Source organism: Aspergillus niger (genome assembly GCF_000002855.4).
Source record: "Aspergillus niger supercontig An13".
NCBI lineage: Eukaryota > Fungi > Ascomycota > Eurotiomycetes > Eurotiales > Aspergillaceae > Aspergillus > Aspergillus niger.
In genome coordinates, this window is record NT_166528.1 from 1 (window position 1) to 12,463 (window position 12,463).

The window sequence follows — 12,463 nt, forward strand, 5'->3', positions numbered from 1 at the left end:
GATCTGTTGCACATAGCCTGACATTCTGGTGGGTAGCACTTACTCTGTTAGTCCTACCAGTATCATAAGTGGAGACCGTGTACGGAGTACAATACCTCAAATCGACATGGAATTGATTGGGCATTTGGGCAGCGGACTGGCTAACACCTGAAGGGAGAGGGCTGCCAACTCAGTGCCTAATAGTACCTTAATAATAGCCGTGACGCCATGCAAAATAAAAACTTGCCCTCGATTTTATGTCTGGCTTGCCCAAAGGTCCACCAAAATACCAGTAGGCCCAAACATTTGATCTGATCGGGCCGTCAACTTTGCATTCTTCGTTATATTTTCCCCCGTGACAAGTTGTGTTTCGTCCCATCCCCGCTTCGTGCTTCCCTGCTGTCTCTCTTGGATTCACTGCGCTATATGCGAGACACTCCCCTTCCATTTCGTTCTTATTTGCTTTGTTGTCTGGTGTCAGACTCGAAGTCCTGCTGTGCTCCGCAGCTGATGGGCACCCGATCCCACTAAATTTCAACCTTAAATCCAAGATCCAATTGCACTCCTGGGAAGTCTCATTTGGATGGTACTCGCCACTATCAGACATAAACAATGAATACTACTTTTATAATCCTGGGCCATTAAGAGTTAGGACATCTCATACAACTCAGGCTAGTCTGCAATTGCTCAACCCGCCATATACAACAGAGTCAACATTTCTCGAGCCTGATTACCGCCTTTCAATCAACACTGGCACATTTTTGGATACCTTGAAGTATCCCACTTGATTCGCTGATATAGACTCATTGCAGTGTCCTGTACAAAAAGTGAATGCCAGAAGTGAGGGTGATGAAACGGGATCAAGGACTTCTTAGCATCAATCATGACGTGTGTCTCATCATGAATCTTGATAGTAACGCCGACTAACATACAAGCAGGCTCAATATCACCATTGGTCCTAGCCCCCACGGTTCAGACCGTTCCTCTATAACTGATGAAGAAGACTCTTCTGGGGTACAAGTATCTCCAATTTCAGACTCTGAAAGCCACGGATATAACGAATCTTATGAAGAATGGGCGCATCTCACATATCCCGATGAACTAAAGCCATCCGATTCAGCATCACGGCCCCGGACGTCACGTCATCCTCGCCCTCACAGTACGATACGAGGCCCGACCTCAACTGCAAGCCGCCGACACTCAGCGAGACGACATGTGGTACAGGAACGGGACGCGTACACCCGTCGTTCTCGCCGACATCCTTCGCCAGATTCGCCTGAAAGCGCCGACTCGGCGGATGAGTACGGAGGTCCTTATGGCCACACAGCACAAGAAAGACGATACTGGTCATCTATGCCTCAGGTTCCGGGTTACGCCCGCAGCTCGTCTCCTGGGCAGTCATACGTTTATCCGACCGGAGCTGGTATGCCCCACGGGCAATTCATGCACCCACCTGGTTTCACCTCTCCATCAGACCAACTTGTAAGACTTGGCCATAATGGTCAAGCCCCGCAGCAGACGGCGTACCCTCACTCTGTATACGGGTATGGTGCTCAGTTACAGCAACCTCATGGCCCTCCCTTACCCCCGTTCTTCGTCCACGAGCATCATCCGGGTCATCATGCACACCAACTTCCGACAGCATCCCTTGGCCGAGGAGATGGTAACAACCCACCTCAGCGCGCAATGTCTCATATGTCCGCGCATGGTGCCCCTCCGTATGGTGGGCCACCTTTGAGCCCTCACGAACTGGTCCCTTATGGCCCAGGGGGTTATTACCCTTATAGGGAACCATATTCAATGGTTCCTGGGATGATCCCTCCGTACTTCAACCCCTATCCACGTGTGCCTTCTCCAAGTCAAGTCGAGTCGCCTGACTCGCCCGCCCCCGCCCCCGTTGATACAGTAAAAGATGAGGCTATCGCAAGGTTGGAGAAGTTGATAATGGAGGAACGGACTGAACGTGAGGCCCGGGAAGCCCGGGAAGCTGCTCGACAAGCCGCAATCGAGCAAGAGGCTGCCGAACAAGCCGCCAGGGAGGAACGTGCCGCATATGAAAAGAAGATAACAGAGGAGGCTGCAGCGCGAGCTAGAGCAGAGGCCGAGCAAAAAGCCGCCGAAGAAGCCGCAAAAGCAAAGCAAGAAGCGGAAGAAGCGGCGGCGGCGGCGGCGGCAGAAGCAGCGGCAGCAGCGACAGAGGCTGCGAACGCTGCAGCGGCAGAGGCAGTCGCCGCAGCGACAGCAGCCGCAGCCGCAGCCGCAAGCCCACCTCCTCCAGAGAAGAAGAAGCCTATAAAGTTCAAGGATGCTATTGGAAGGAAATTCAGTTTTCCTTTTGACTTATGCTGCACTTGGCAGGTAATGCCTATCCCGCCCCATGCATCGTCTGTCTTTGAAGATTGTATATCTGACTACAGTATCAATGAAGGGGATGGAAGAACTTATACGTCAAGCTTTTCTTCACATCGAGATAATCGGACCTCACGTTGCCGAGGGTCACTATGACTTGATAGGGCCCAATGGTGATATAATTCTTCCCCAGGTCTGGGAGACGGTCATTGAGCCCGACTGGACTATAACGATGCACATGTGGCCTATACCCGAGAAGCCAAAGACTCCCGAACCTGCCGCGCCGCCTGAACCTGTTCCTCAAGAGCCGCCCCCTCCCGAGGTTCCAGAAGCGCCTTCTGAGGAAGCTGTCATTGTACTTGAAGAGCCCAAAAAGAAGCCGGAGCCGGCAGGTACGAAACACACCCATCCCCATCTTATCTTATGCATGAAAATGGATTAACGCTCAATCATCGTCGCTTACATATGCTTGTTATGGTTTCATACATTTCACTAATCAATTTACAGGTTCTAAAAAATCACGCACCAAGGCCTCTGACCCCGGCCCACTTGCATTGTGGATGGTTGGTGGTAACCGCTTGCGTCTCAACAAGGCTTTAAAAACGGGAAAAAAGCCTAAAGCAGTCTATCACGGGATCTCTTGCCGTGTCATGTGAAGTTTCTCGGGTTTACAGTGTTGCACTCACATATTACAAATCAAAGACATCACGGATAGCGTATGTCGATTTGTGTATGCGGTCGGACTGGACTATCTTTCGAGGAAGCAGCTCCATCAGATTTGGGAGATATTAACACTGGTATGTGTCAGATATTACACCGTGGCTCACGAAGTCTATAGATGCTAACCGGATCATTGTCTCATAGTACTTTGTGTGAAATGTGTTGTGAATCTCGAGCTTTCTTCACTCTTGTCTGCTTTAGACGGGGCATGGCTTTTCCTCTCGTTCATTCGAGATTGGTTTCTCATGCCCCTGGGGTTGGCTGATGACAATCAACCCTTTATGTTCTTCATGCCTCCTTCCTTCCCCCCAGCCTTTCTCTTTCCTTGTCTACTTCGGCAGTAACCTGCTATCCGTGTCTTTGTCTGAGAACTCCACCATCCGGTGTTTCTTATATCGAATACGAACATGTACATATACCCATAGAGTATTGCTTGTGCCCGAGTGTTTATATAACATGTCTATCTATTTACCAGTCCTTCCAATCTCCCCACAAGCCACTGCATCTTACGAGTGTCTAGATGCAATACAGACCAAAACAGTGAAGGGCGCCGGGTATTCCGATATCTAAACATAATCCCAGATACAGCCCTATAAATGAAATTCATATAATATGTCACTCGGGTGTAAGCGGCCTCCAATTCAGATTATCACTAATGTTCCCCCCAAGAAGGTCTTGCATATTCGCATTTGGTTCTTTCGGGGGTTCAATGCTGACACTAGGAGAATCCAGGTCTCTTCGCCTTTGCTCGAAAACGTATTGGTCATCTGTGAGCCATTTTGCCTTGGAAGAGTTCCTGTTCTCCAAGAAAGACATCTTGGAAATGGCCCGTGGTGGCAACGGAGGATTTTCCGCATTGATTTTGCTGTCGCTTTCGGCAAGTGAAGGGGTAGGACTCCAATTAGCAGGACCGTCGCATGAGAAGGGATTCGAGTCGCGATGGACATTTAGCATATAATTCTTGGCCGGAGGGACCAACTGTGACTTCACAGGGATGCCTTTAACATGTAGATTAGTACACGTATTCGAAGAACGGCCAAAGCTTGATGGGCACGTGATATGACTTTGTGATCCAACATACCATTGTTCAACCACCATTTATATTGCTCAGAGCTAGCAGGTGGAAGCTCCGAAGCAATGCGCTCAAATGCCATCAACTCACCTCCCACTTTTTGTACCTGAGTCGTCATGTCCCCGAGCCTGAGATTGTTTTGTCGTTCATTGTATAGGGATTGCTGGATTCTGCTCTTTCGGGCCTCATCGACAACATTGATTGTGCATGTAAACATAGCCCAGACTGGGCGGTGATCCGAAATCCGGAGATCCGCAGAGCCATAATTTATCTGTCGGAGATTGGTTCCTCGCCAGAGAATCCGGTCACACCATGCGGGAATACGCGCCTTTTCCCTATAAGCGCTTAGCTACCTGTCGCACTTCAATATATCGTGAATAGGGCTCTTACGAGGTATCATAGTCATTGCTGCCGATATTATATTTGTAAGTCGGCGGGAAGCTAATAGGCCCTTCCGTGTAGAATTGGAAAGCCCTACCCGCCACCATCTGTAAATTCAACTGCGCTTTGTCAATCATGTTCCACAGGCCTTGCAGGAGAAGCACAAACCTGATCATTGTCGTACAGCGTCTGAAAATCTTGTTGCTGCACAAGTTCCCTCGCTTTCTGATTACTAAGACCGATGCGATAATTGAAGTCCCCTAGCCATATGACTGCATCATGGTCCTCGATTGATCTGTTCCTCAAAAACCTCAGACCGCGAAGAATAGTCTCATAGTCTCTATTCCTCTCGTCGTAGTTCGCAAACCCAGCCGCAAGATGGGCGGTAACGAAGCAAAGTCGAGTGTTAGAATATTCAAAGCGGATGGCACAGCCTCCTTTATTACCAGCCATTCCCGAAAGGCCCGTCTATGCAGGTCAGCTGGATTGCCTCACATAGTATTGGTAAACCTACCTTTTTAACGTTTCCCTCGACATTTTTTATATCGCTTAAAGCATCTTCTCTCGCATATATCATCAAAGCAGAGCCTACAAGTTGGCCACTTCGCAAGAGGACATACTTGGGAGTTCCCTTGGAATCTGCACGTTTGTTAAGGCAGGTGTGTACCGCAATCTCCCACGCCTTGCGGGTAGTAGGGTCCGTTGACATTATCTGCTGTGGACTTAAGGTGACGATTTCTTGAAAGCCGACGGCGTATATCAGTGGATCCTCGGCCTGAGAATCGCACTCTGGGAATAACCATGCCTTTAAATCACCATCGGGTCCCTCATGTCGCCCATTGACATTAAATGTTCCCGTCCAGACTGTGACAGGTCTAGAATAAGAGAATTCCTCAGAACGTTGACTTAGTTCCTCTAACACGAGATCATTGACCGGGTCATGAAGATGCACTGGGACTTGGTCTGTCAACCGTCCCAATAGAAGATCAATTGTGTTTTGACGGGCCTTGTCGGTGAAGTTATTGACATATATCCGGGTAGCTGTTTTGCGCGCATCGGCGAGGGCCCCAGCAATGGACATTTTCCCGTGTCTTGTGAATGAGCTTTTCAGAGCACCGGTTCCGGCATACATTTTTGATAGCGCATCTCCATTATCCGCCCAGAGAGTCGAGTGCCGCAGTTGTAAATCGGGGCTTATCCCTCCCCCTTGTTGACTGAAGAAGATCTCAAGAGCCATCGAACTGATGATTGTTTGTACTAGGTTAGTCCTATCGAGGCAATCCAGGCAATTTGTTCTGAAAACCCCTTCTTGTTGGAGGATTACAGGAGAACTTCTTGACGCATGGTGCTTGTCATATAGAGCTACCGGTCCAGTTTCGCCAGACTGAAAATATGCAAACCCTTGTAGAGAATGGAAGATTTCCTGCCTTATCTGAGCGCTAGCTCCATATCCCAATGGCCCCCGCGCTTCCGCGTGGAAATCAAACTCTGTTACCTGCAGCAGAGTGTGATCCGACGAATGCTTATTGAGTGGGCTATTCTTTAAGTGGTCCCGGAACCTTGCTGTGAGACTAATTTCTCCGGGCTTTAATTCACTGAGAAGGTTAACCACATGAATTGCTCCATAATCCAGTTCAAGGGACCTAAAATGTTTATCGAAGGCATGCTTCGTTGCCTCAACAGATCTGGTTATCTCAATCTTTTGCTGTCCTGGAAGAAAGCCCGAGGCCTGCTCCCAGAATATAGGTACTGAGCCACGAACCTGAACATAGGAAAAAACAATGTCAGGTGGAATCCAGAGTATTGTCTCTGTTTCAACGAAATTGGCGACGTGACCATCGTCATCGATTCCTCGTGAATTAAATCTCGTACCAGCACGCCGAGACGACTGGCGCGATATTATTGTTAGTGAAGACGGAAGGCGAGTTTTGCGGGCACCAGGCAAAAGTTGAGCAGAGGCAGGAACAGTTAATGTTCCACAGAATCCCCGTATGACGCACGTCAGGATCTGAGAAGAGTCGAGATGCTGCTTTTCAACTGAAGACAGTTGATTTCTGAAAAGAAGAAGTGGGTGTATCATGTACGAATTCCACAGCATGTCTTGATCGAGAGACTCTATGTCGAAGATTCCCGTTTCGTCTGAGCTAAAATTCATCAGTTATGGTGCTATTTAACAAACATATGTTAACTCACCGGTCCTGCAATCGATCAGTAAGATTGAACTCACAGCTGTAGTAGAAGCTACCGTCACTTAAGAGCTTCTTTAGCGCTAGGAAAGGAAAGTCTGGATTCGTCTCTTTGCTTTCAAAGTTGAAGTCATGGTCGAGGTCCTGACCGGCAATGGAGGACTCCGATTCGTAATCATGTCTGTCTTCGTATTTCGAATGATTTAGGCAGACTTCCCTTTCAGGTCAATTTTTGCACGACTGTGACCAACAGGCCTCTGGGAGGCTTACAGAAATCCACACTGTTTATTCTCAGGACAGTCTCTCCAGGTCTGATGGATGCGGCCTTGGAGGAGCCAGTGACCACGCACAGAAAAACCTCATCGTCTAGTGTAACCAGCCCAAGGGTCCCATATCCATCACCAATGACCCTATAGCCTTTCAGGTCCACAGACGATAATGGAGCAAATTCAACCAAGCAGCGCGGCGCAGTCTTAAGATGAGACGCAGTGTTGACTTCCGCTCCTGCCGAGCTATAGCGAAAGATAAGTACGTCTTCGGATGTGGCTAATGCAATAGTACGATATGGATAGTTTTGAGTATAAATGCGTAAACCGGACATTGTTAAAGTATGACTGGATCCTCAGTCCTCATGATGGAGCAGCTTACGTCCAGGTTGCAGCACACGCTTCGGTTGGCACTCTCAATGCTTGGCGCTTGCTACAAACATTGCGGCGCAGTCATTAGTTTGGCATGAGCGAGGGCTAGCAAGGAGTGTAGGAAGTACAGGAATAATGCGACTTTTGCATCGAAATTACATCGGTATTCTGACCGAATCTTGCTACTTTTAGGTGACGCAGAATCTATACTGATACGGTTGCAATAACCAACAGATTTCTACATAGAGTGTAAACTGACAGGATGAATTCAGTTGCTACTGGAGGCCATATGCTATTCTACACATCATGGGTCTCAGTAACTTCAGACAAACAGCAATCTTGACGATTTGCCTCAAAAAAATTGGGGATCTGAGAATCCTTGTGACACTTGTGACTTCGACTCCTGTTCGAGACGCGAATGTGAATTTGGAAGGGACCCCGCAGTATCCATTTGCCCTGAGTCGAGACCGTCTTCAACTCCAAACAAAGTAAGCGGTCACAGTAGGCCGTCGGAGGAAATTTTCCGGGTTTCTTCTCGATCATTATCGAAGTCATGACTTCTCTATTTTACTCCCGTTGATTACAATTCTTGCCCTCAATTTTACGTTTTCGCTTAATTTTGCATGATTTCTGGCGATAGAAAGGGGAGCGAAAGTGAATCAAGGGGGAATTCAAAGAACAAAGGCCAGAAAAGTAATAGGGATTAGATCTACCTACCAAAAGTGGGAAAAGGCAGTGGAAAGCGCGAAGGGCACTTTCATTTCTTTGTGGAAACTTTGATATCGCTGCCATCTATTACAGCAAATGGGACTTGCAGCACCTCGCAAGTAAGTTTCCACGGCTAACATCATTACATCCTTCACTATCCACCATTTGCGGTATTCTGACCAGGCAGTGACCTAGGAAAATCAAAATTTCTCATGACCCTAACAATACCAATTGGTCACGGTCAACAAGCGGTTTTGGGCACAAGATCTTGAGCTCCCAGGGATGGACACCCGGGAGCTTCTTGGGGGCACGCAATGCCGCACATGCTGAAATGTTTACCGCAGCGAGTGCATCTCATATCAAGGTTGTCTTGAAGGATGATACACTGGGCCTAGGGGCGCGACCTAAGCGTGATCCTTTAAATGAGCCCACTGGTCTTGATGCATTCAAAGGACTCCTTGGCCGGCTAAACGGCAAGTCAGACGCGGATTTGCAGGTCGAGCAGCAAAAGCGCGACAACGTAAAATTGGCTCGATATGCTGCCACGAAGTGGCAAGCAGTCACATTCATAAGTGGTGGCTTACTAGCTCAGGAAAAAACCACCCCCATTGTTACTGAGGAGCCACAAGGAATCCACAAAGACAAGCAAGAGGACAAACTGTCTGCTACGGTACCTGGACCTGACTCTGACGGCGTTGAGGGGTCAGATAACATTGGAGGCCAAAGTGATCAAAGCATCAAAAAGAAGAAATCGAAGTCCAAGAACCATCGGGAGAAGAAGGACAGAAAAAGAAAGCATACTGAAGAGCCTGAGTCCACGGACTCCGGAAATACGAACAAGAGGTCAACAGAGAAAAAGAGTAAGGCAACTAGGGATGATGAAGAAAGCTCTTCAACAACTTCCAAAGGTCTGTCGAGGGAGCGCCGTCCGATGGGGAGACATGTTTTTAGAGGCCGACATATTGCGCAGAAGAAAGCGGCTCTCATGGACGAGAAGTCCCTCAACGAGGTGAGAAGGAATACTTCGATGTTGAAATCCCAGATCGCAGAAGCTAATATGTTACAGATATTCATGGTCAAATCATAGTGCTACATATCTCTCTCTCATGACATACCCTAGACTTATAGACATCGATATACTCCTTGCTGGTTTGGTTTGGTTTTTCGTACAGTCATCTATATCGACTCTTGGCCCACGTATACTTGCATGTAATACATTTAGGTAGACTGGTGTCATTTGGCGATTCAGGCCCAGTGCTGTGTCGTTGTAGTTTATGAGGAGTTGGGTTCGCTTCAAGCAAATATGTTGTACCAGAATATATAGTCTCGGCGACTGTACAATGTTTTTTGGGGGGGGGTGTCTGGGGTCTTATCTTTTCTTTTCTCCTTCTATCTCTTTTTGGCGCGGGAGTCTAACATGCGCATACTTTCTACGGAGTATTATCTATCCGTTCCTCATCCGGACGTAACACTCATTTTACCTTGATTGTTATATGAAACACGTAAGAAAAATGAACCTCTCTTTAAGATGCTATGGGCAGAGGATATATCTATTGGATTATTAAGATGGTTGCAAAGACACAGATGCAAGGAAGCCGATGAAACCACGGAGTATACAGTAGATAGTAGATAGCCAATTCAACCTGAACATCACCGTACTGGTCCGAATCGCTATACACAGTAAGGGAAAATGACGTGGGTGCCCACAGTGATCAGGCGTTGACCCACTATCTAGAAACCAACCCCGTCCCGGCAGCGACCTAGGCTTAGTTGTTACGTATTCTCTCGCCATCATCTCGACGAAGCATCTCCATCTTCTAGCAGTTAGGTTCGAGACTTTCGGATATATTCACTGTCTTGAGCGTTATCGACTCACTTAGCCCTCAAATATACTACCTGTTACTCACGTGGTAAATTCTTAATTGAAGCTCAGTCAAACTGAGCTCAGATCTTTTGACGTGGTTCATTGTCAATCTCAATCCCCTACGCGTCCAGATCTCCAGATAAATAACTCAGAACTTACGTCTTGGACTCGCTCCGGTTTATTTTTTACGCGCCCAGTCAACGGATGTCGCCCTCCGATACACCTCCGGGCCCTGTTCCATTTGGTCAGGAAAATGCAGCGCTACAACCTACACCTACGGAATGGTCTCTCAAGAGGCTCTGGAATCGGACAAGTTTGCCATACAAGGCAGGTTCGTCCGTAATGCCTGGTGGTTCTGCTTCCCAAGCAGCCCAAGAAACCACGAAGGAGTCAAGGGGGGCAAGGTGAGTATTTCAGTATATTTCTGCGAATCTTCCCCTCATGTCTCGGTCTCTGACAAGCAAGCGCTCTTCTAGTATTCGCTGGGCCCCACTCAATGTTGGACTCGAACGGCGCTTACAGACTCTGGTGGTGTTATGCCATACTTTAACAATTGCAATTCTTTTAACAGCGTTCTTCTTCGTGTGTGCAATCCCTTTATTCTGGCCTATTATACTGCCTTATCTTATCTATATATCCCTTTTTTCAACGGCAGCCACGTCAGGCGATTTGAGCGGTAGGTGTGACTTTCTACGATCACTCGGCGTATGGTCAATATATGCATCGTATTTCCCGGCCCGCTTGCATCGGTCAGAACCTCTCCTCCCAACCCGGAAGTATATCTTTGGCTATCATCCGCATGGAATCATCTCCCATGGCGCTTTTGCAGCGTTTGCTACCGAGGCTCTTGGGTTTGCAGGACTCTTTCCTGGTATCACCAACACCTTGCTTACGCTTGATTCGAACTTCCGAATCCCCTTCTACAGGGAATATGCACTAGCCATGGGGATTGCAAGTGTCTCGCGCGAATCATGCGAGAATTTGCTATCAAAAGGTGGTATTGATGGCGAAGGAATGGGCCGTGCTGTAACTATCGTCATAGGTGGTGCGCGCGAGTCTCTTGATGCTCTTCCGCATACATTGCGTCTTGTACTCAAGAGGCGTAAGGGTTTCATTAAACTGGCAATCCACACTGGCGCCGATCTTGTGCCTGTACTGGCCTTTGGTGAAAATGATCTCTATGAACAAGTGCGCTCTGAAAACCATCCTGTTATACACAAATTGCAGATGCTGGTCAAACACACATTGGGGTTTACTATTCCGTTATTTCATGCCCGTGGTGTGTTCAACTATGACGTGGGTCTGATGCCATATCGTCGGCCACTCAACATTGTTGTCGGTCGCCCAATCCATGTTGTGCAGCAGCGGGATAGGGAGAAGATCGACGATGATTATATCAACCATCTTCATTCCTTGTACGTGCAGGAATTAGAAAGAATATGGGAAGAGTGGAAAGATAAATATGCCAGGGACAGAACATCGGAGATCGAAATCGTTGCTTGAGACACACTAACAGCGAAGGTTTATCGGAGATAAAGGAAGATTCTTTTGTATCACTATCTACTATATACATATGCTTATATATACCTTTGCCTAGATTTATTAGGCACATAAGGCTTCGGTGAGTACGGAGTAAGGGGGTGAGCGAGGCTAGCAGATGCTTCCGATCCATCAATTTTCCAAGGTGTTCTCAATCATAGGAACATTCGAACTTCCATGATCGTGCCTGCAGTCTCATTATGGTAGAAAATCACCGGGAAGAGGTAGAGGTCTCTCTTCTTGGTATTATAGGGACTGCTAGTGCAAACCAAGTTGCGAGCAACTCTATCTAGAGGCACCTGATAAAGCAAGTCTAGGAGAAGTTAATTCCTCTCGAATCTGCGTATTAGGCTCAAGGTTTGAGTATATCTATTGTAGAAGGTATCGAGTATATGAACTTAACCATACAGTAAAAGGGCAATAACAACAGGGGCTAAATGCTGAAGACATCCAATCTATAGTATATACATATATAGCAATAATAAATCATCGGGCTGCAAACAACTGCCACTTTAGATTTCTCTAGGCTCTATCATGATAAGACTCACCTGGATCCCACATAATTACAAACATATAGTACTAGGAAGACCATACTACTCATATATCAAGCAGCAGTACCAAATTAGATGGATATATCTATACATTTATCTGTTACCCCATGATCGTATGCTCGATACACCTTATTAATCCTGCCGTCGAAAAGGCATGCTTGGCCACAATTAATTAGCTAGCTGTATCAGCTCCTGTTCAACCAGAGGCCCAGGTACATACTAACAGTTAGTCCTAATAAACCTAAAACCAACTTTATGAAACAAAGATGCCAAGTCGCCATCCCCATCCCATACTATATTGATTACTATTGGTTGATACACCGTCTCAAACAACACTTCTAGCATCCCCACTGCAACTACAAGGGCTATCGTCCAACCATACCTTCCTATAGAACGAATAAGATTCTCCACTTCGGACGATTCGAAATGAAGAAACTATAAGGGGAATGATTATATCCTACTACCCTCTCAACATA

The 12,463-nt window shown here is 47.3% G+C and overlaps 4 protein-coding genes across 4 annotated transcripts; 3 read left to right on the plus strand and 1 right to left on the minus strand.

Annotated features, from left to right (window-relative positions):
- Positions 1–862: 862 nt before the first annotated feature.
- An13g00010 (uncharacterized protein) lies at positions 863–2,984 on the plus strand (the record flags this gene model as incomplete). Its single annotated transcript, XM_001396106.3, has 4 exons — positions 863–867; positions 918–2,337; positions 2,408–2,720; positions 2,836–2,984. 4 exons carry the CDS (start codon positions 863–865, stop codon positions 2,982–2,984), a joined length of 1,887 nt encoding a protein of 628 aa, XP_001396143.1.
- Positions 2,985–3,663: 679 nt separating this feature from the next.
- Positions 3,664–7,288, minus strand: An13g00020 (uncharacterized protein; the record flags this gene model as incomplete). Its single annotated transcript, XM_059743755.1, has 7 exons — positions 3,664–4,046; positions 4,130–4,455; positions 4,511–4,620; positions 4,670–4,969; positions 5,016–6,645; positions 6,695–6,899; positions 6,958–7,288. The coding sequence occupies 7 exons, from the start codon at positions 7,286–7,288 to the stop codon at positions 3,664–3,666; spliced, it is 3,285 nt and encodes a 1,094-aa protein (XP_059604562.1).
- An 841-nt stretch (positions 7,289–8,129) lies between these two features.
- On the plus strand, positions 8,130–9,120 carry An13g00030 (uncharacterized protein; the record flags this gene model as incomplete). Its single annotated transcript, XM_001396108.1, has 3 exons — positions 8,130–8,152; positions 8,229–9,042; positions 9,100–9,120. 3 exons carry the CDS (start codon positions 8,130–8,132, stop codon positions 9,118–9,120), a joined length of 858 nt encoding a protein of 285 aa, XP_001396145.1.
- Positions 9,121–10,101: 981 nt separating this feature from the next.
- On the plus strand, positions 10,102–11,400 carry An13g00040 (uncharacterized protein; the record flags this gene model as incomplete). Its single annotated transcript, XM_001396109.3, has 2 exons — positions 10,102–10,301; positions 10,374–11,400. 2 exons carry the CDS (start codon positions 10,102–10,104, stop codon positions 11,398–11,400), a joined length of 1,227 nt encoding a protein of 408 aa, XP_001396146.1.
- Between the last annotated feature and the right edge of the window lie 1,063 nt (positions 11,401–12,463).